At 57.1% G+C, this 21,373-nt stretch overlaps 2 protein-coding genes across 7 annotated transcripts; both read left to right on the forward strand.

The window, feature by feature from the left end:
• Positions 1-4,902: 4,902 nt before the first annotated feature.
• On the forward strand, positions 4,903-16,069 carry Gipc1 (GIPC PDZ domain containing family member 1). 6 transcript variants are annotated; one of them, XM_071601971.1, is made up of 10 exons: positions 4,903-4,970; positions 7,505-7,559; positions 8,722-8,828; positions 9,056-9,133; positions 12,754-13,074; positions 13,609-13,794; positions 13,889-14,069; positions 14,729-14,835; positions 15,132-15,213; positions 15,312-16,069. In XM_071601971.1, the coding sequence occupies exons 5-10, from the start codon at positions 12,787-12,789 to the stop codon at positions 15,461-15,463; spliced, it is 996 nt and encodes a 331-aa protein (XP_071458072.1). In that variant the 5' UTR covers positions 4,903-4,970; positions 7,505-7,559; positions 8,722-8,828; positions 9,056-9,133; positions 12,754-12,786; the 3' UTR covers positions 15,464-16,069. The 6 variants fall into 6 exon arrangements, with proteins under 6 accessions (XP_071458072.1, XP_027811078.1, XP_071458074.1 ...); XM_027955277.3 differs by lacking the exon at positions 8,722-8,828; XM_071601970.1 differs by lacking the exons at positions 4,903-4,970; positions 8,722-8,828 and adding an exon at positions 6,754-6,995.
• Positions 16,070-19,126: 3,057 nt separating this feature from the next.
• Positions 19,127-21,009, forward strand: Ptger1 (prostaglandin E receptor 1). Its single transcript, XM_027955292.3, has 2 exons — positions 19,127-20,077; positions 20,588-21,009. The coding sequence occupies exons 1-2, from the start codon at positions 19,127-19,129 to the stop codon at positions 20,852-20,854; spliced, it is 1,218 nt and encodes a 405-aa protein (XP_027811093.2). The 3' UTR covers positions 20,855-21,009.
• Positions 21,010-21,373: the final 364 nt, after the last annotated feature.

Raw genomic sequence — 21,373 nt, forward strand, 5'->3', positions numbered from 1 at the left:
GATTCATGGATGAGTCACTGGGCACAGTTCTTGAGGAACAGCTCAGGCCAGACCTGGGAGACCCTTTAGGTAACAAATGGCAATCTTGGAGCAGACTCAGAAAGCTCACAGTCTCCCGGGAAACACGGACCCGGAGATCCCAGATTCCCGTGGCTCCCGTCACAAATAACCACAAACCGAGTGGTTTATAAAACAGAAATCTATTGCCTCGTGTTCTGGAGTCCAGAAGTGCAAAATCAAAGTGTCAGAAAACTTACCCTCCTGGGAACTCTCAAGGGGCATGCATCCCATGGCTGGTGGCTTCTGCCATCAGAAGAGACATCTCTCTGCCAACATCTTCACATGGCCCTCCCCTCAGTGTGTCTCTGTGCTCCTCCCTCTCCGTTTCCTACAAAGGCTTCTTTCATTGGATTTCAGGCCCAGCCTAATCCTGGACGGTCTCAAGATTCTTCACTAAACTGCATCTTTACAGGCGGGGCTGCAGCTCAGTGGCAGAACATACGCTCAGCATGAGTGAGGCTCTGGGTTCTATCCCCAGCGCTGTAAAAACAAATAAATAAATAAATTGCACCCGCCAACAGCCTTATTCCAAAGAATGTGGCATCCACAGGTCCTGGGATGTGGACATACCTTTGGGTGGGGAAGAGGGCAGCATTCAGCCCACTATGCCGACCAAGGCACTTCTATGAGCCTGACAGACCCTGCGCCCACAGGAGAGTCACAGGGGTTTGTCAGGGGTCAAGGATGGGCCTCCTAAGCAGATGGGGGTGTGGAACCGGCAAGGCCTCCCCCTCCCCCACCTCAGACCTGGTGAGGCTTAAACAGAGTGAGCAAGGCAGGGTGTGCCCAGAGATGAGGCAGGCCCGCGTCAGGTCCTGCTGAGGCAGGCCCTGCGTGCCTGAGGACCAAGAGAAGCCGGTTGTGAGAGTTTGAGTCAGAAGGGACACGGCTGGGGTGGCTTTTCCCTGGGAGGTGGAGTTGGGACCTGGGCGGTTTGGGACCTAAATTTCCCCGGGAAAGCGATGCCGGGCATCTGTGCGGCGAAGCTTGACTCCAGGAGAAACCCTTCTGCTCACAGAGCCTTTCTGTTCTTGGAGGGCAGGAGGCTTGCTGGGGGACCCTCAGCAGAGGAGGGTCCTGATCTGATTCAGGTGCTCACAGGCGCCCTCTGGCTGCTATGGGTGGAACAGGCTGCGGAGGAGCCCAGGATCCAGGCGGGAAGTGATGGAATTGAACCCAGGAGGGCTGTGAGGGGAGTGCAGGGCAGGATTCAAGAGGTGTTTTGTTTTGTTTTGTTGTTTGTCTTTTATACTGAGGACTGAAGCCAGGGATGCTTTACCACTGAGCTACATCTCCAGTCCTTTCATTTAATTTTTGTTTTGTTTTGTTTTGACACAAGGTCTCACCAAGTTGCCAAGGCTGGCCTCTAATTTGCAATCCTCCTGCCACAGCCTCCAGAGTAGCTGGATTTAAGAGGTATTTTGAAAGTAGAGGGCTGGAGGTGAAGCTTATAGGTATAGCACAGGTTTAGCATGCATGAGACCCTGGGTCCCATCCCCAGCACTGCAAAAAAGAAAAAAAAATATGGAACTGCAGAAATTAGCAATATAGGTGGATTATCAAGGCACAATGCTAAAATGCACAGCAATACAGTGCTGAGTGAGAAAAAAATAATTCAGATATTATAACAGAACAACCATTGAAACAATGCACACTTTCAAGGAAACACACAACTGGAAAGATACACACCAAACCCCCAGAGGGTCCCCTCTGGGATGGGAGAGAAATGTGGTTATTTCCCACCCCCATGTTATTTTGCAATTTTTCAAACCTGTCACAAACTTAAAAAAAAAATAAGAAAATGGGGCTGTGGGTGTGGCTCAGTGGTAGAGCACTTGCCTTGCACGTTTGAGGCACTGGGTTCAATCCTCAGTGCCATGTAAAAATAAACCAATAAAATAAAGGTATTGGGTCCATCTAGGACTAAAAATATTTTTTTAAAACAGAATAAGAAAATGAATACCCACAGACCACCCTCCTGGTTCCAGCAAGGGTTAATATTTTGCCAAATTTGCTTTCTCTTTGTCCCCCCCATATATACATACTACAGTGTATTAGCTGCGACATTCTGTACACACACTTTTTTTCTGAGTCATCTGACATATGCACTCATCGCAAGTTTACCCCAAAGAATCCTCCTCCTGAGGACGACAGCATTTCACACAGGACAATGATGGCACTCAGGACACATAACACAGGTATGATGCCATTCTCCAACAGCCACTTACAATTCAAATTTCCCCAATTGTCCCGAGAACATCCTTCATATCTGTTTTATCTTCTTTGGAAACTTTATTAAAGATCCCCTAAAGGGAGTCTGGCAATCATGCCTCTCTGTTTCCTCCCAGGTAGGACTGTCGCCTCAGCTTTGGTCCAGTCATTCATTCACGTAGTGAATCAGTTGTGTTGCAGCTTACAGCTTTGATCTGTTTGAAGAGTCCAGGCCAGTGGCTTTGCGGAATGGCTCTGGATCTGGATGCATCTGATTGTTTCCTCATGATTAAGATTCAAGGTTGGGGCTGGAGTGGTGGCTCAGTGGTAGAGCACTTGCCTCGTATGTGTGAGGCACTGGGTTCGATTCTCAGCACCACATACAAATAAATGAACAAAATAAAGGTCCATCAACATCTAAAATTTAAAAAAAAAAAGATTCAAGGTCAACTCTTCTGGGGAACCATGTACTTCAAAGGCAATGTTTGGTTCTCAGTGAGTGACAGCAGGGGGCATGTAAGGCTGGCACTTTGATCACCTAGCTCAGGTACCTAAATTAGCCTGGAAGGCTTGGTTAAAACAGTGACTGACAGGTTTCTCCTCCGTTCTGTGTGTGGCTCCTACTGAACGTGCATTGCTTTCACACCATCAGAAACCCAAAACGTTGAAATTCGAAACTTTGTCAGAGAAACATCCATATAGGTTCCCTTTTCCCTGTCCTGATTGAAAAATGTAATCTCTGAGTTAATCCTTGATGTGTCTTGCGTTGAATCAATTATTTCTCTGGTAGCTGCAAATGGTGATTTTTCTAAAACAACCTTTGTCTCTGCATGTATTAGGGGCATTTCAGAATGGGATTTTTTTTTCCTCCAAAGGGATGGAGGTGACACTCAAGTCTGAGCTCCTCCCCAGTCTCAGTTTTCAGGAAGCCTCCTGAGCTATAAAACCGGGGTAGATGCCCAGCCCTGTTCTCTGCCCTCGGGCCATCCCATAACCCTCTTCTCTGGGCACTTCCTTATCAGTCAACGGGAGGCAGCCGGATGGGGCTCAGGACTCTACAGCCTGAGTTCGCGTTGTCCCTGAGGCCTCACATCTGCCCTCTCCAGGTGTGCAGGGGGGCAATTCTGATGCCAGGCTCAAGCAGGGCATGGGGCACAGGCCCAGCCAAGGCCACTCTCACCCAGTAGGGGTGGCAGAGGTCAACAGAACAGGAAGGGAGGGACAGTGGCTGTGCCCATCGCCCTGGCCATGGCAGGATCCTTGTTTGCCAACTGGGTGGGGCCAGCCGGGAGGCCTTTACAGCTAAGCCCAAGGCCCATGCCCCTGTTTCTCTCCGCCCTTCTCCAGGTCTGGTGAGGCTGGGATGCCCAGCAATTCTCCCTGGTGACTGCAAAGACCCCGTCATTCAATACGGTTCCCTGAACACACAGTAAACTGCTGCTCCAGTGGCCGCCTTGGAACCAGAACGGAGGGAGGAACCTCATCTGTCCTGGAAACTGAGCGTCCTAGCCTGCTCCAGGTGAGTTTGAGTCTTTCTTTCTTGGATCTGAGCCCACCTGAGGGCTGATAAACTCTACCCGACTCATCCATCCACACGGGGTTGTTGAGATCCTGTTCTGGGCCAGCCTGGAGGGTGAAGCGTGTGGGGTGGGGGACGTGGTTGGCAAGGGAAACTCAGCCTTGGCCCTCAGGGAATTTGGTTAGATGGAGGGGTCAACTTCCTGAGAGCAGACTGGGCTAGTTGGTTCCCGCCTTTGATCTATCACATAGTAGGTGCTCAACTAACCAACAAAAAAACTTGCTTTGTCTTCTGTTCCATTCTGCCTTTCTTGGCTTTTCCAAGTGTGGTCCTCTCTCTGGCCTGCACCTTTTTGCTCAGGCTGTTTCCCCCACTGGGAGCACGTTCAGCTGTTCATTGATCAGTCTGTGGAGGTAGACCACGGCCTGGCACGGAGTAGGGGGCACATTAAATATTTGACGACTGACTGAACGAATGAATGAATGAATGACTGCCTTTGTCCATTGTACACCCCAAGAAGCAGGGACACTCGGGACCCTCCCTATTCTTCTCTGTCCATCGTCCGCCCGCCGGGGATGAATGCATCTTTTCATTCGCTTGCAGGATGGCAGGGCTGGGGCAGAGAAAGCAGGGCGGGAAACTGGGTTGGGGGCTGTCACCTCCCTCGCCTCCTCAAGGGTCTGCTTTTCTGGAGTTTGTGTCCTCTCCCCGAAACTCGGCCTCGGTCACCTGACTCCCACGGCCAGTCCCCCGCGCCTTAACACCAGGGGCTCCCCAGACTAACACTCCGCCGACAGCACGCGGTGCAGGGGTCCCAGCTTTTTATTGGCTGCTTGTCTCCTTTCTCCCCAGCGATTGGCCGGAGCCCAGTCGCAGCTCCCCCCTCCGCAGCCCTGCAGTAGTACAGGCCGCCGCGGCTTAGGCGGGGTGGGATGGTCCACTAAGCCGCCGCGCGGGGGGTTCGGGAAGAGCCGGGAGAGGCGGAGGGATCCCCCTGGAATGTTTCCGTCGGGTCCACCCAAAGCGGGGCACCGCGGATTGGCCGCGGACGCAGGGAGGCGCCTCCGATTGGCTGCCTCTGGGCGCCGGCCCCGCCCCCTCGCCGCGGCGGCCGGAGAGGCCCGGGCCAGAGTTTGCGGAGGGCCGAGCCAGGCACGCGCAGGGCGACGGCGCGGCTCAGGTGAGTGTCCCCAGCCTGCGAGGTGCCGCCGCCCCGTCGGGGGTTGGGTGCAGCGCAGACCCTGGGGTCGGGGACCCGCGAGGATCCAGCAGATCGTGCGAGGTGGGGCCGGCTGCGTGGACGCAGCTGGAGGTCGAAACTGGGCGCGGGGATGCCCCAGACCCCTTCGCAGCGGGACACCTCCCTTCCGGCTGGTGGCAGAGGACAAGCGCCTCCCGCCGCTGGACTGGGGTCTCCCGCCGTGCCCTTGCCATTCTTTCCTTAGCTGGATCGTCCTGGTTCTGGTGGAGACAGGCGGGGGTCGGTATTTCTGACTCTTCCCGGGATACCGTTCCAAAGCTGGGGGGACGCGGCGAGGACCGAGGTCTGGATGATGATGGTGATGATGATGATGATGATAAAACTCACCCTAGCCAGCGTTACTGAGACTTCCTTGTCAGCCATTTACATGCGGATCACTGAATCCAAACACCTCATGGGAGGGGCTTTCAACTTCTTTCAGAGGTGCGGTAGCATGCCCAGAGAGGTGGAGTGATGTGCCCAAGGTCACACAGCTAGTAAGTGGCAGATCTGGGTCTCCGAACCGTGCCTTAGGGTCCAGAACTAGAGTCTCGTCCACTAGACCAGATGCCCAGTGACTCCAGGGCTCAGGTGTTCGTGACCAGCTCCTGAGCTCAGCCCCACCCCACACTCACGTCTGGGCTACACCTGCTAGTCTAGCTTTCTGCCCACCCAGAGCTCTCCAGACACCAGCACTCAAACAAGAAGCTGGCTCATGTGCCTTCTCCCCTGGGCTGCAAAGGAAAGGCCTGAATACCTGGGGGTCCTGAGAGAGACCAACGTCCAAGGAAATGGGCAGGGAGCCAAGATGCTGGAGTCCCGGGCATGCACGGCCTCCTGGCCTCTGGGCAGCCTGCGCCAGGACTGGGCAGTGGGCGGTTTCCCCGGAACCACTCAGGGGCCGGTTTTTCAAGAATGAATCAGAGGCCTCCTGCCTTCCTCCTCTCCAAAGCAATACACTGCTGGAGGGGGCAGCCAGGGTGTGGTGTGCCCCCCACCAGCTCACATGGGCTCCTGGGAACCCCTTCCCTACTTCCTGCTCCCCTCACTTTGCTTCTGGGTGGTCTAGTTGCTAAGTTTCAGGGCCTTCCCAGAGAAGAGAGGGTGGGGGTGCTGGAATTTCGCTCAACCTGTTTGATGCCCAAAAGCTCCTCTCCGTGGGTAATCGGTGTTGTGGGAACTACCTGGCTCTCAGCAGGCACGTGGGGGGGGGGGGGCCAGGGCAGTTAAGTGGGGCTGTAAGACACACATTCATTCATCCTAAGGTTTGGGGGGCTTTTTTGGCAGTGCTGGGATGGAAGCCAGAACCTCGCACACACTAGGCAAGCGCTGTACCTCGGAGCTAGATCCCCAGCCCTTACAAGTACTTATTGAACTCCTACTGTGTGTTAGGCACTGAGGTTGGCTCCAAAGGATACGATGGTGAGCACAATGAAAATCCTGCTTTCGGGGCGGGGCCTTCTAGTGGAGGCAGAACAGGCCACAGACAAGTTAATGAGAACATAGAGGAGATCACTTCAGGTCTTGCTTAAGTGCTATGAATAAAATATGAAGGAGTGGCATCATAGAGAGTAGCTGTGGGCTGGGGGTGTGCTCCAAGAAGGTGGCTTTTTCCGTGGCAGTGGGATGGAACCCAGGGGTGCTCTACCCCTGAGCCACACCTGCACATCCTTTTTGTTTTTTGATTTTGAGATGGAGTCTACATTAAGTTGCTAAGGTTGGCCTTGAACTTGTGATTCTCCTACCTCAGCCTCCCGAGTTGCTGGGATCAGGCGTGTGCGGTGGCAGGTGAAGAAGGTGGCTTTTGGAGTTGAGACCTGAACAAGAAGGAGTCAACCCCGCAGAGATCAGGCAAAGCTCAGGCACAGGCAGGGCGAAGCCTCGGGGCTGCACGGATCCAGGAACAGTGTGCTTGGGCAGAAGATGGAGTCAGAGGGGTGATTCTGCAGGAGTCTGTGGGTCCGGGTAGGGGGTTTTGTTGTGTGTGCTTTTTTCCCCCTGTAAGGTGGGATCCTGTTGTAAGATCTGAGGCAGAGGAGCAATGTCATCTGGTTTACATTTTAAAATAGAGACACAAAGTTAAATAACAGCCTGATGCTGGAGGACAGCAGTTCTGTCAGGGCAGCATGTAATTAAGTTTGCAGGCCTGAGCCGACTGGACCATAGAGGCTGGTCCAGCAGGCTAGGGCAAGCCAGGAAGGCTGCCTGGGGGAGGTGCTGCGAGTAAGCCTCAGCAGACACAGAGGACAGGGGTGCTCCTGGGCAGAGGACGGAAGGCCTTTGAACAGTAGGAAGGACAGCAGTGGCTGGGGTCTAGCTCCGGGGTGGAATGCTTGCCCAGCTCGTGTGAGGTTCCGCCAGCGATCCCAGCTTCCCTAAGTGGCAGAACAAAGTTCCATCGGGTCACGTGCGGGCACACGCGCTCTGGATTCCTAGAAGCACTCCCAGAGACAGGAATTCTGCCCGTTTTTCAGGTGAGGAAACTGAGACCCCATGAAGTGAAGTGACTTACCCACGGCCGCGTGGCTGGTAAGTGGCAGGGATGGGATTTGAATCCAGACCAGAATGCCTCTAATGGCCCCGTTTCCCTCTCCACCAGTGCTCCCCTTGTATAGGACACCGGGCTGGCCGACCCCAGGGCCGTGGTGTGGTCAGAAAGAGTAAGGAAGTTGGGAAGGGTGTGTGACACTTGGGAAGTGGGGATCCTGGAAATTGGAAATTTGGGTCATGGTGACTGACTGAAGGACGGTATTGATGGAAATTGTTTAATAATCATCAATATTTATAGACCTTTATTATGTGCCAAGAACTGTTCCAAGCACATGCATAGTTTCCTTGTAGCTCAGAGAGGTTAAGCTACTTGCCCCAAATCACACAGCTAGTGAGAGGGGAAGCCAGGTGCCAGACACATGTTCTCAGCATCCTATCTTCCAGCGGATGGATTGGAGGTAGTGACGATGACAACTGGTGAAGGGTGGTTTTTTCCTTTTTTCTCCATTCCTTTCCTTTTTCCTTCCTTTCTTTCTCATCATTAAGTTTGCGGAAATAACTTGAGGGCGCAGTACTGTTTTATTCATTGAGTTTTTTTTTTTGGTCAAATATTTAGTGAGTGTCTACTGTGTGCTGGACTCTGTGATGGCTGTTGTGGTAGAGAAATGAGGGAGCAATAAAAGACTGGTATCCAGTGTATATGAAGAGTTCCCCTGGGCTGGGGCTGGGGCTCAGGGGTAGAGTGCTCGCCTCGCACGTGCGAGGCCCTGGGTTCGATCCTCAGCACCACATAAAGATAAGTGAAATAAAGGTGTCGTGTCCAACTACAACTAAACAATAAATATTTAAAAAAGAGTTCCCCCAAATCACTAAGAACAAAAGTAGGCCACACAGTTTAAACAGACCTTGCTTTAAAGGGGAGGGGGCCAAGGCTTCAGCAGGCAGTTCACCAAGGCCAGTCCGGAGGCCCAGTAAGTGTCTGAGAAGGTGTGTGCGCCCCTGGTCATCAGGGGAGTGCAAAACACATCCACAGGGAGGCTGAGGGAGACGCGCCAGGCAAACTGCGAGCAAGGGGCCAGGGGACCACTTTTGCTAGGGAGACAAGACCCTCTTGGGGACAGCCCGCAGCCCTTCAGTGCCACAGAGCCAGGCCCGGGGACTGTGGAACCAGGGAGCTTGGGGTCACTCATTCCTCCAACAGGTGTTTCCTGAGTACCCGCTCTGAACCAGACTCCGCTCTGGGCACTGAGTGTAGAGGGGACAATACAGCTGGCGTCCCCGCCCTTCCAGAAGACAGACAGTGACAGGGTCAGTGGACAAAATGTGTATTCCGCCTGAAAGAGGGAGTGAGTCACAGCAGAGGGAGCGGCCAGTGGAGGGCCCGAGGCTGGACTGTGTTGGAGGGAGGGGGGGTGACAGGTCTGTGGGCCACGGGGACGGGGACAGGGACGAGGATGGTAGCTTTTATTCTGAGTGAGATCGGAGGCCTGGGAAGGGTGGCAGAGGATGGGTGTGAGGTGACTTCTGTTTCACAGGTCATTTGGCTGCTGTCTTGACAAGACTCTGCGGGGCGAGGGCAGACCAGAGGCCCCAGGAGGCAGCCTGTGGTGTGGGTGAGTGAGGGTGCGGCCAGGGGCTCGGGGAGCGCCTGAGCAAGGGTGGACAGGGAGTGGCACCAGCCGGGCTCCGAGAGCCCTTCCCAGGGCAGCAGGCGGGCACCGACCCATGAGGTGGGTAGGACGTTCCCCTTGAGGATCACGCAGCGGAGGCCCAGGGAGGTGGAATCGCTCGGGGAACAGATTCATGGTTGTGAACTTGGGTTTGGGAGTCAGACTGCAGGTGCCTCTTGGCTCTTCGACTTTGGACATGGGACTTAAAAGTAAAATCTAGCTGGGTGCGGTGGCACTGGCCTATAATCCCAGTGACCTGGGAGGCTGAGGCAGGAGGATTGCAAGTTCAAGGTCAGCCTGACAATTTAGCAAGATCCTGTCTCAAAATCAAAATTAAAAGCGCTGGGGCTATAGCTCAGCAGTAGAGCGCTTGCCTCGTACATGTGAGGCACTCAGTTCGATCCTCAGCACCACATCAAAATAAGTCAATAAAATAAAGGCATCGTGTTTATCTACAATTAAAAAAAAAATCTGGGGCTGGGGATGTGGCTCAAGCGGTAGCGCGCTTGCCTGGTATGCGTGCGGCCCGGGTTCGATCCTCAGCACCACATACCAACAAAGATGTTGTGTCCGCCGAGAACTAAAATAAATAAATAAATTTAAAAAAAAAAAAAAAAAAATCTTAAAAAATTAAAAACTAGATATGGGGTTAGAAATGATGGTGGAATGTGTTGGACATTACTATCCAGAGTACGTGTATGAAGACGTGAATTGGTGTGAATATACTTGTATACAACCAGAGAAATGAAAAATGGTGCTCTGTGTGCGTAATAAGAATTGTAATGCATCCCACTGTCATATATAAATAAAAAAATTAGTTAAAAAAAAAGATTAAAACTAGAATAGAAAGGGCTGGGATGCAGCTCAGTGGTAGAGCGCCCCTGGGTTCAGTCCCCAGAACCACAAAACAAACAAAAAAGTGAAACCTGAGCCCTGCCCCAAATGACCAGGCGTGGCTGCTCGGGGTCACCTCTTCTCCTCTCACCTCCTCCCATTTACTCTGTGGCTCAGACCCCTCCCATCTCCTGTGGAATAAGAGCCAACATGCTCCCTGAGGTCCAGAGGCCCTGTGTGCTGTGTGCCCTGTCACCTCTCTGCCCTCCCCTCCCCTACGCTGAGCCACACAGGCCTCCTCCCCATTCCCCAAACAGGCCAAGCATGTCCCCACCTCTGGGCCTTCGCACCAGTTCCTGAACATTCTTGCCCCAGATCTTCGCAGGGGGCTTCCTCTTGTCCCTCACGTTCACCTTCACTTGCTCAGAGGCCCTCCTTGACCTTGTGCGCAGAATTAGTCTTGATTTATTGTCTTCCTAGCACTATTAGGGCCTCACTAAGTGCTGAGATTTGGACTCAAATTTGCGACCCAATCCTTGTGCCTCAGTCTCCCGTGTCACTGGGATTACAGACATGTCCATGCCCGGCATACAGTCATGTCCACTTAACAGTGAGGATACTTCCTGAGACCCTCATCATTAGGCAAGTCTTTCATTGTGCAATTAGCATATTAGAACTGACAGTAGGGGTTCCCACACCGGCTGGCTCTAGACCGTGTTTTCTGAGGAGTATGGTCAGAGCCCCAGCTAGCTTAAGTAGCTCCCGTATGTGAATGGGAAAAAGACCCGCCTTCCTCCTGGCGGACACCGCCGCACCAGGTATGTAGTTTGGCAGACAGAATGCAGACTGAAACTCAGTCCTGCCTGATATCTTGGTTTAGTACTTTTGCACAATAGACAACCTGTAGAACTGCCCTGGTGTTCCTGCCTGCCCTGGTCTTATTAAAATGGTACGTGGAATGTACTAAGTACCCCCCTCCAAATGTTTCCTTAGGGAGGGAGAAAGAGAGAAATAAAGAATAAAGAAGAATATAGTCATATTCACTCAACAGTGATGATACTTCCTGAGACACACATCATTAGGCAATTCTGTCATTGTGCAAACATCGGTTTCACTTACACAGACTATGATGCCCCTAGGTGATCTAATCTTGAGGGACCACTATTGTATATGTGGCTCTTTGTCCACTGAAATGTCATGCATCACATGACCATAAGTCCATCGGGACAGGTTTTGCTGCTGTAACAAACATCCCCCAAATATTAATGGTTGGACCAACCAAGGTTTAGGTTTTGTTCTTGCTGTGCATCCACTGGAGCTCAGCAAGAAGTTGTATTTATTGTAGTCTCCCAGAGCCTGGCCTGACGGAGTTGCCACCATATCAGATGTGGCCGATCACCCTGCCCGAGGCTGATGACCCCATGAATTAAATGCTCCAGCTCAGAATGTCACATATTGCTTCCTCTTATAACTCATTGGCCAGAGGTAGTCCTGTGCCTGTCCCATCCCAGGAGGATCAGTAAGTGCCATCTGCCTGTGTGCTTTGATGGGGGAGACCCCAACTTTTTGCACACCTCGTTGATGACTGTGACTGATAGGAAGATGAAGGAAAGCCTCGTTTCCAGCCTCCGTGCTCCTCATCTGTTAAATGGACGTGATTATCACATGATGTGGTCTCTGCGTTGTAGTGTGGGGTGAGGACTGAGGTCGCAGGCAGTTGTACAGAGTCGTGGTAGATACTAGCTGGGGTTACTTCTGTACAGTTCAACACCAAGCTGAGAATTCCGACCAAGACTCATCTGTGTTCTGAAGAATCGCTCCGCCGTGTCCATGGTTTCTATGTCCACCAATTCCACCAATAGTGGATGGAAAATACCTGGGGAAAAAGTTGGCATCTGAACTTAACAACTGGACACAGACTCTAACTTATTATTCCCTAAACAATATAATGCAACAATCTGCCAGGCGCGATGTCACACACCTGTCATCCCAGTGGCTCAGAAGGCTGAGGCAGGAGGATCGAGAGTTCAAGGCCAGCCTCTGCAATTTATTGAGGCACTGAGCAACTCAGTTAGACCCTGTCTCTAAATAAAATACAAAATAGGACTGGGGATTGGCTCAGTGGTAGAGTGCCCCTGAATTCAATCCCTGGTACCAAAAACATGTATATATAATGTAACAACTTTTTTTTTTTGGAACCAGGGATTGAACCCAGGAGTGCTTGACCACTGAGCCACAGCCTCACCTTTTTTTATTTCCTCTTGTTAAGTTGCTTAGGGCCTCACTAAATTGCTGAGGCTGGCCTTGAATTTTCAATCCTTATGCTTCAGCCTCCTGAGCTGCTGGAATTGCAGGTGTGTGTCACCACACCCAGCTGTAACAATGATTTTTATAGCATTGGTATGTGTAAGGTATTTTAAGTCATCTACAGTTGATTGAAAGTCTCGGGAAACGCTGGGGTGTCGCTCAGCAGTAGAACAGGCACCTGGCAGGCACAGGGCCCTGCGTCCCATCCCCAGCACCACAAAAAATAAAAATAAATAGTTAGAAATAAGATACATGGAAGGATGTGCGTAGGGCCTGTGCAAATACAACTCCTATTTATATCTGAGACTTGAGCATCCAAAGGGCAAGTGCACATCATTGTCAGTTGTCGGATGGTACTCGTGGGGGGGGGGGGCGGGGCACCCGAGTCCTGCCGGCCCCTGAGCCCTGCCTCCCGTCTGCAGATCTCCTGGGTGTACCCCCACTTCTTCCTGCTCATGCCGCTGGGACTGGGGCGGCGGAAAAAGGCACCACCCCTGGTGGAAAATGAGGAGGCTGAGCCCAGCCGTGGCGGCCTGGGCGTGGGGGAGCCGGGGCCCCTGGGCGGAGGTGGGGCAGGGGGGCCCCAAATGGGCTTGCCCCCCCCACCCCCGGCCCTGCGGCCTCGCCTCGTGTTCCACACCCAGCTGGCCCACGGCAGTCCCACGGGCCGCATCGAGGGCTTCACCAATGTCAAAGAGCTGTACGGCAAGATCGCGGAGGCCTTCCGGCTGCCAGCCGCAGAGGTACCTGTGGAGGGCCGAGCAGGGCGCCAGGGTCCCTAGCGGTGGGCCATAGGCCTGGCTGTGCATTCTGCTCCTGAGCCGGGGCTCAGGTGCCACCGCTGTGGGTGCAGAGGTGGTGCCCCGCTCGATGGTGGGGAGCCGGGGTCACTGGTGGAAGCCACGCTCCTGTCAGGCCTTTCCAGGTCTGTGCCCCGGGAGACTGTGTGGGCTGGAGGCCTGACCCCGGGGCTGTGGGGGCAGGAGAGAGGCAGGCAAGGAGACAGCGGTGGGCTGGGCAGTAAGTGGCCACAGGCAGGGCGGAGGGGGTCTGCCCCTTCATTCACTCCCAGGCACTCACTGAGTCTCACCCTGTGCCCGGCTCCAGTCCCTGGCAGCAGGAGGGAGTTTCTGTAAGGAGAGAAGTCCTAGAGCTCAGAGGGCGCCCAGGCCCTGGGGTGGAGACCCCTAGCCCTTTGCCAACCCCGCCCTCCCCCCCCAGGTGTTAGCAAAGGGGCCCGGGGAGGGAAGCCAGGACGAGCATCTCCCACCCTGCAGGTGATGTTCTGCACCCTCAACACCCACAAGGTGGACATGGACAAGCTCCTGGGGGGCCAGATCGGGCTGGAGGACTTCATCTTTGCTCACGTCAAGGGGCAGCGCAAGGAGGTGGAAGTGTTCAAGTCGGAGGACGCTCTGGGGCTCACCATCACAGACAACGGCGCTGGCTATGCCTTCATCAAGGTGCCTGGGTGGTCGGGGCACCAAGTCCTGGGCCCAGGGCAGGCCACGGGTCCCAGGTAGAACCACCAGGGCTGATGACCCCTCTTCTTCCCAGCGCATCAAGGAGGGCAGCGTGATCGACCACATGCAGCTCATCAGTGTGGGCGACATGATCGAGGCCATTAATGGGCAGAGCCTGCTGGGCTGCCGGCACTACGAGGTGGCCCGGCTACTCAAGGAGCTCCCCCGAGGCCGCACCTTCACTCTGAAGCTCACAGAGCCTCGCAAGGCCTTTGGTGAGGGGCTGCCTCCTGCACCCCGCCCACCATGACCCTGCTCTTGGCCCCATCCGCCTGCAGTACCTGGAGCCACCAGCAGATGGCGGCCGTGCCTGGCTGGCTGCAGGGGAAGGCGGGAAGCTCCGCCCCGCCCCAGGAGGGCGCGCTGGCTCCCCGCCCAGCCTGGGAGCAGGGGGCGGGAGGGGGTAGGAGGAAGTTGCCCCCACACCCCGCTTCCAGGAACCATTAGCCCAGCCAAGCGCCCCCAGCCCTGAGAAGCCAGGCTTGGCTGCCCTGTGCCCGCACCCCCACTTTTCCATTTGGCTTCACTAACTCCCAGGAATGGGCCCCAGGCCCCTGTGGTGGGGGTGGAGGACTCTAAAGCCTTTCCCTGGGCAGACGGGGCCGGTCTGTGGCCGGCAGCTATGGCCCCCACCCCCAGGCCGTGGGGACAGTACTCAGAGGCCAGTTCCCATCCCCTCTCTATTCCTCGAGGAGGAGACGTGGCCCCCTCTGGTCTCCTCTCGCTTTCTCCAGGCCTGGGCTCCGGCCCCCGACCTCGGGGGCCTGGAGAAGGTGGGGAAGGGGTTCGCTGAGGCCCGAAGGCTGGTCTCTGGCCAGGGCCTGCTGAATTCCATCTCCCCTCCTCCCCCTCTCCTCCTCCCTGCCTCCCACAGACATGATCAGCCAGCGTTCAGGCCGCCCCGGCTCCGGCCCACAGCTGGGCACCGGTCGAGGGACCCTCCGGCTCCGATCCCGGGGCCCTGCCACAGTGGAGGATCTGGTGAGTGATCTACCCAGCTCCAGCCCCTCGCCCTTCGTGTCGTGGTTGGTGAGGGGACTCTGGGCAGCCTGCCTGGATTCACATCCACTCCCGCCCCCCATGAACTCCGGGAACTCACACAAGTGGGCCTCGGTTTCCCCACTGTGAAATGGGAGTCATAATAGCAAATGTCATGGATGAAAAGATATGTGAAGCCCTGAAAAGGGCACTTAATAAAGGCACTAAATAAGTACCGTGACAGTTCTGTTCCTATTATGATGACGTCCCTGTCCCTGCTCCCCCCCCCCCCCCCCCAGCCCTCAGCCTTCGAGGAGAAGGCCATTGAAAAGGTGGATGACTTGCTGGAGAGTTACATGGGAATCAGAGACACGGAGCTGGGTAAGCTGCTGGGTAGGGAGGGTCCTGGCCTGGGAGGGTCTTGGGGAGGGGGCTTCTCAAACCATCTGTGCCTCCACCTCATCTCCTCCCCCACACAGCTGCCACCATGGTTGAGCTGGGGAAGGACAAAAGGAACCCAGACGAGCTGGCAGAGGCCCTGGATGAACGGCTTGGTGACTTTGCCTTCCCGGATGAGTTCGTCTTTGACGTGTGGGGTGCCATTGGGGACGCTAAGGTTGGCCGCTACTAGGACTCCACTGGACCTCATAATGATGACCTGGGCCCAGCCTGGTGGGGATCCCCAGAAGGACACCAGGGCCTGGGCCCGAGTTCCCAGCCTGGGGCAGTAGCTCAGCAACCCGAGGACAATGCGGAGCAGAGGTGGGGCCTGCCCCGGCCCCAAGCCAATCGGTACCACCACCCTCCCTGCTTCCCAGCCTGGCTGGGGTCCCCAGCCTCCCTGTCCGGTTCCCCATCTACCTCAGCCGGGCCAGGTGCGTGGGAGGGATGGCCCAATTGGGCAGCTGCCCCTGCCCCCAGCAGTCCCCACCATGGCTGCCAGACTGGTCCCAGGGTCTCTGGGGCCTCAGGTCCTCTCTGGGGGCTGTGACCTCTCCAGTTTCCTGCTGCAGGGAATGCAGAAGGGGGGCACCCCCCACTGCCAGCAAATGCAATAATACCCTCTCCCTCTGAGAGGAGCCCCTCAACCTGGATTCTGTTACCTCCGCATTTGAAGAGTCTGCTGTGAACCCCCACCTCCCCACACCCTCATGGCCAGGCCCCAAACCAGAGCGGGAGGGAGGGACTTTGTATCTGAATTTGCGTCTGGAACATAAAGAATCTATCTGGTATTGGACCTGGTGGCCTCGGGTGGGGGGGAGGTGGGCCTGGCAGGGAAGAGCACAGCAGCTGACATCTATCTTCCCTGGGCTCCAAATTGAATTAGGAGCTGGCCGGGCCGCCGCCGCCCCCTCCCACTGCCCTGACGAGGCTCCTGGCCTCGAGCCACCAGGCTTCCAGGCAGTGCGGAGATTCCTGGCCTACTAGGGGCTCAGCTCCTGGCCCCCGCCCGCATCTCCCAAGCCAGTGTTGGGCCTGGACGCGCAGGGTCCGCAGGCCCATGGCACGTGACCCCTCCCAGGACATAAACCCGTGGCTTGTTTTGACAACCCACTTCATCCCAGAGGATTGAGGGGATCAAGGAAGGGGAGGGCGGGACCCTGGCCAGACCTGGAGAGAAGGGAGAGGGTTGAAGGAGGGGAGCAGGGCCAGAGGTCTCCGCAGGAATGTTTGGGGGTGAGCGGAGGTGCGAAGGGGGTGGGGAAGGAGCCACGGGGCCAGGCTGAGGCACGGCCTTGGGACGTCCCTGGGCACTTGAGGACTCTTGGTGTGGCAGTGCCAGGGGACAGCTCCAGGGTGAGGGGTGTGGCTGGTCTTGGGTGTCTGTCCGTGGGATGGCTGGTGACCATGTTGAGCAGGACTGCAGGTGCACAGTATGGGTGGGGGTGTCTGGCCGAGCTGTTGGAGTAGGAGCTGGGGGGTGGCCTCACCGTTTCCAGGGGTGCCCCTCCTTGCGTCTTGGAATGTGCCTGTGGGTCCTCATATTGCTAGGGAGTGTCTTCCCATGGCCTGGAGTGACAGGGACTCTCGCAGAGTCTCAGGTCCTCAATGCTAAGGGGTGTGTTGGAAAGGTCATTTCAGGGGGCTGTGTTTTGAGGTGTCAAGGGAAGTGGCTGGTGTCACAGGGGGTCAGACTTTCCTGTGGCATCTCAACGCCCCCATACATAACCAAAGGGACCTCTGACGCAGCTCCCCTCCAATCCTCTCCCCTCTCTCCAGCTGTGGCCGGGGTCCTGCCCCTCCCTCCCTTCCCCTCAATCCTCCAGGAGGGTGCTGCAAGGGGGCTGGGTGCTAAGATGACGCCTCTGAGTGGGGCCAGGGGGCACCAGTGGGTCTCAGGGTGAGGCTGCGTGGTGGGCCCCCAGGGGTGCCCATCTCAGGGCACGAGGTGAGGCCCCAGTCTGTCCAGGGTGCGTCTTCGTGCCTTGAGGGTCCCACATGTGCTCACCTCACCCTAAAGCAGGGTGCAGAGCCTCATCTCCAGGCTTCCTGGCTCCCCTGGGCCCTCAGCCTCCTCCCTGTCTCCAAGGGTGTGACTCCCGGCGGCCCTGGCCTGGGCTTAAGCCCCTGTGTAAATAGTGGGCGGGTCCCCTGACCAGGCTGGGCCTGACCCAAGCCAGTCCATCCAAGGCACTGACCACAACCACCCATTCTTGATGCCCACAAAGGTTCTGGCAGGTCAGGGAATAGTTGCTGCCCCCCACCACATGTTAGGCCAGCCCCCCAACCCTCAAACCTGGTGGAGACAGCACCACCCCTGCAGCCCGCCCAGCTTGCCCTGGGCGACGCTCATATTTTCCAGTGTTTAGATTTTATCCGCTTTATTAATGAGGCAGGCAAGAGGCCCGAGCCCTGGGGGAAAGGGGCTGCTCCCGCCCCACTGGGAGGAGGGGGTCACAGGGGACCAGGCCGACTCTCAGGGAGCCTCCCTCCTCATAGAGGAGGAGCTGGGGCCCCAGTGGTCTCCACCCACTGCCAGGAGGACAGACTGGGGGTCTCTGCCACTCCAGGCCCCCAGCAGGCGTACAAGGGGTGGAGCGGTCCCTGGAGGCCAGCAGGGCTGCTGGTGGAGGCGAGGAGCCGCCCCAGGAAGAGGGAGGGAGGGAGCGGCCGCCCAGAGAGCCAGGTGCAGCGGTTGTGGGCAGCCGGGCCTGAGCGGTGGGCCATGGGGACCCAGCGTCCCAGCACTGGGTAAGAAGGCTGGGTTCAGGGTTGGGTTTGGGGATGAGGATGGGACCTTGGCTACTTTGGTTGATACTGCTGTGTTCCCTGGATCTCAGTCCCTGTGTGTCTGTGCTTGGGTCTTACTCTCTGTCCATCCACCTTTCCCTCTGGCCCAGGGTGAAATCCGGCTTTTTACCTGCTACCACCAGGGTGTGGTGGAGTGGGAGGGGGAGAGGGAGGCAGGATGTGGGTCTCCTTGAGGTCTCTGGGACAGGGAGGGGTCGTGGGCAGTGTGGGATTGTGGGCTTCCAGGTGAGGTGGTGGTCAGGGATGGTGCCCGGGTGAGAGCAGTGGAGCCCAGAGACCACCATGGAGGACCGAGTTGTGGCCATGGGCACAAATATGACCACAGGGCCCAGAGACGAGGTTCTGGGAGAGAGTGCCATGGAAGCCAGAGATGGGACTGTGGGGACAAAGACATGACTATAAAGATACAGTGCCATCAAAGCAAAAAATGGGACCAGGCTGAGAGGCACAGAGATGGGTCCTGGGACACAGAAATGGGTCCACAGACGAGAGATGGGGCTGTGGGGGGAGGGTTATGGGGACAGAGACAGTGCCATGGGGGTCAGAGATGGGTCCATGGGGACGGGGATGTCTGTGATAGTGGAGTTGGAGCTGGGGACATCAAGGATGGGACTGAAGTGAAGGTGACATGGTGAAGGTCAGTGCGGGCACCTGCGAGCAGCCTGTCCCTGGGGTCAGAAATAGGTGTTCCAGATGGGGCCCTGGGCCAGGAGTTTGCTGTGCTGCAAAAATGGGAGATGGGGGTCAGAGGTGGATCTCTGGGGTGCAGAAGTGGGGCAGAGACCTGGGGGGCTGGTCCAGGGCAGCCTTAGAGTGGTGGGCTATGGGAAGGAGGCGGCAGAGTGGAAGGAGGAGCAAGAGATGGGCTAGTGAGGGGCGCAGGCATCAGAACAGCTAGGGTCATCTGGAGTTGCCACAGGCAAAAGGGCCTTGGGGTCAGATGGGTTCTGGTGAGATGGGACAGTCAATCCGCGGTCTCCCGCAGTGTCCCTCCAGCCTCACTTGCCTTCATCTCCTCTACCCAGCCCTCCAGGCGCCTGACATGAGTCTTTGCGGGCCCCTTAACTGGAGCCTGGCTGGCGAGGCTACCACGTGCTCGGCGCCCGGGATCCCCAACGTGTCGGCGGTGCCGCCCTTGGGTGGTACGGGCGGATCACCAGCGCTGCCCATCTTCTCCATGACGCTGGGTGCAGTGTCCAACGTGCTGGCACTGGCGCTGCTGGCTCAGGCCGCAGGCCGCCTGCGGCGCCGCCGCTCGGCCGCCACCTTCCTGTTGTTCGTCGCTAGTCTGCTGGCCATCGACCTGGCGGGCCACGTGATCCCGGGCGCACTAGTGCTGCGCCTGTATGCTGCGGGGCGCGCACCGGCCGGTGGGGCCTGCCACTTCCTGGGTGGTTGCATGGTCTTCTTCGGCCTGTGCCCGCTCCTGCTGGGCTGCGGCATGGCAGTGGAGCGCTGTGTGGGTGTCACCTGGCCTCTGCTCCATGCCGCGCGCGTCTCGGTGGCCCGCGCGCGCTTTGCGCTCGCCGCATTGGCCGCTGTGGCCTTGGCGGTGGCGCTGCTCCCGCTAGCACGCGTGGGTCGCTATGAGCTGCAGTACCCTGGCACCTGGTGTTTTATTGGCCTCGGGCCACCCGGCGGCTGGCGCCAGGCACTGCTTGCCGGCCTCTTCGCAGGCCTCGGCCTGGCTGCGCTACTCGCTGCGCTAGTGTGCAACACGCTCAGCGGCCTGGCCCTGCTGCGCGCCCGCTGGCGCCGCCACTCCGGACGTTTTCCCCAGGCCTCCCGCCCAGATAGCCGCCGACGCTGGGGGTCACGAGGCCTCCGCTCGGCCTCCGCCTCGTCTGCCTCATCCATCGCTTCAGCCTCCCCAGCCCTCCGCAGTTCCCGGGGCGGAGGCTCAGCACGCAGAACCCGCGCCCACGACGTGGAGATGGTGGGCCAGCTCGTGGGCATCATGATGGTGTCGTGCATCTGCTGGAGCCCGCTGCTGGTGAGGGGCACAAGAGCCCCTCAAGTCACATGCCTTCCCCGGCCCCGCCCACTCTTCTCTATCCCTGTAGAGACCCTCACCCAGCCAAGGCTCCACCCCTTTAAGACCCCACCTGCCAGGAAGGCGACCCTTTGCCTTCTCGTTGACCTCCGTTCTCCCAGCCCCGTTCTCTTGGTCCTTCCAGGAGTCTGTGTGAGCCGTCCGGACCTACACCGACCCCCAAGCCCCTCTCCCCTAGCCCTCCTCCCTCTTTCGTGGCTTCCCTTTCTCCTGTGTGCTTGGGGAGACTTGGCCCTTGTATCCCTTCTGGCCGACGCCCCCACTTCTGGAGGCCTTTGTTTCTGCACCCCTCCTTCCACAGCTCTTTCCCACATAGATAACCATTTAAGGTCCCCATGACACTCTGCCCCTCCCCTAACCTCCTTCCAGCAATGCCCCACCCACCCCAGCCTCACCCTCCCGCCCCTTCTCTAACCCCCGTCGCACGGCTCACACCGGCTTTCCCCGCAGGTGTTGGTGGTGCTGGCCATCGGGGGCTGGAACTCCAGCTCGCTGCAGCGGCCGCTATTTCTGGCCGTGCGCCTTGCTTCCTGGAACCAGATCCTGGACCCCTGGGTGTACATCCTGCTGCGCCAGGCCGTGCTGCGCCAAGTGCTTCGCCTTCTGCCTTCAAGGGCTGGCGCCAAGGGCGGCCCCGCGGAGTTGGGCCTAACCCGGAGCGCCTGGGAGGCCAGCTCTCTGCGCAGTTCCCGACAGAGTGGTCTCAGCCACTTCTGAGTGCGCCCGAAGGCTAAGCCACCCAAAGTGCTCAGCGCAGCGCCTTTGAGGAACCAGTTTTGTCCCGTCGGGGCTGCAGCACACACTGGGGCCGCGTGGGGGCGGCAGAAGATCCGTGTGCGCCTCGAGACCGGTGCAGCTCCGAGGCTTGCCACGCGAGGGCGCAGACACCCGACGCTCAGTTGTCCAGGTGGGAATCCAGAGCCAAAGCCACAGGAGCATGCGCACAACGCCAGGGCCCCAGCTCCGCAGTGACTAGAGCAAGAGTGTTTGGGACACACTTTCTGTCACTGCAGCAGCCAAGACAGATTCTGTTCATTAGATCCTGAGCTCCTCCCAAACAGCCCCAAGACCTATGCCCAAGCCATGCACTATCATAGCCTCGAACTCCCAAAGCCTCCAACAGGACCTGACCCCCATCCCATCGCGGCTCACCACTCCTCCCACCACAACAGCCCTGAGTCCCACCCTCCCCCGACTCTCTTCAAATGAACCCCCACCGATCTGCCCCATCACCTG

The sequence above is a fragment of the Marmota flaviventris genome, chromosome 1 (genome assembly GCF_047511675.1).
Source record: "Marmota flaviventris isolate mMarFla1 chromosome 1, mMarFla1.hap1, whole genome shotgun sequence".
Lineage (NCBI taxonomy): Eukaryota > Metazoa > Chordata > Mammalia > Rodentia > Sciuridae > Marmota > Marmota flaviventris.

What these genes read in the sequence shown, in the direction of transcription:
- Gipc1 (XM_071601971.1), top strand. Translation starts at nt 12,787, where the DNA reads ATGCCGCTGGGACTGGGGCGGCGGAAAAAGGCACCACCCCTGGTGGAA. An exon ending in TCCGGCTGCCAGCCGCAGAG is followed by an intron (nt 13,075 to 13,608) that starts GTACCTGTGGAG and finishes CCCACCCTGCAG; the next exon opens with GTGATGTTCTGCACCCTCAA. An exon ending in AGAGCCTCGCAAGGCCTTTG is followed by an intron (nt 14,070 to 14,728) that starts GTGAGGGGCTGC and finishes TGCCTCCCACAG; the next exon opens with ACATGATCAGCCAGCGTTCA.
- Ptger1 (XM_027955292.3), top strand. Translation starts at nt 19,127, where the DNA reads ATGAGTCTTTGCGGGCCCCTTAACTGGAGCCTGGCTGGCGAGGCTACC. An exon ending in TCTGCTGGAGCCCGCTGCTG is followed by an intron (nt 20,078 to 20,587) that starts GTGAGGGGCACA and finishes CTTTCCCCGCAG; the next exon opens with GTGTTGGTGGTGCTGGCCAT.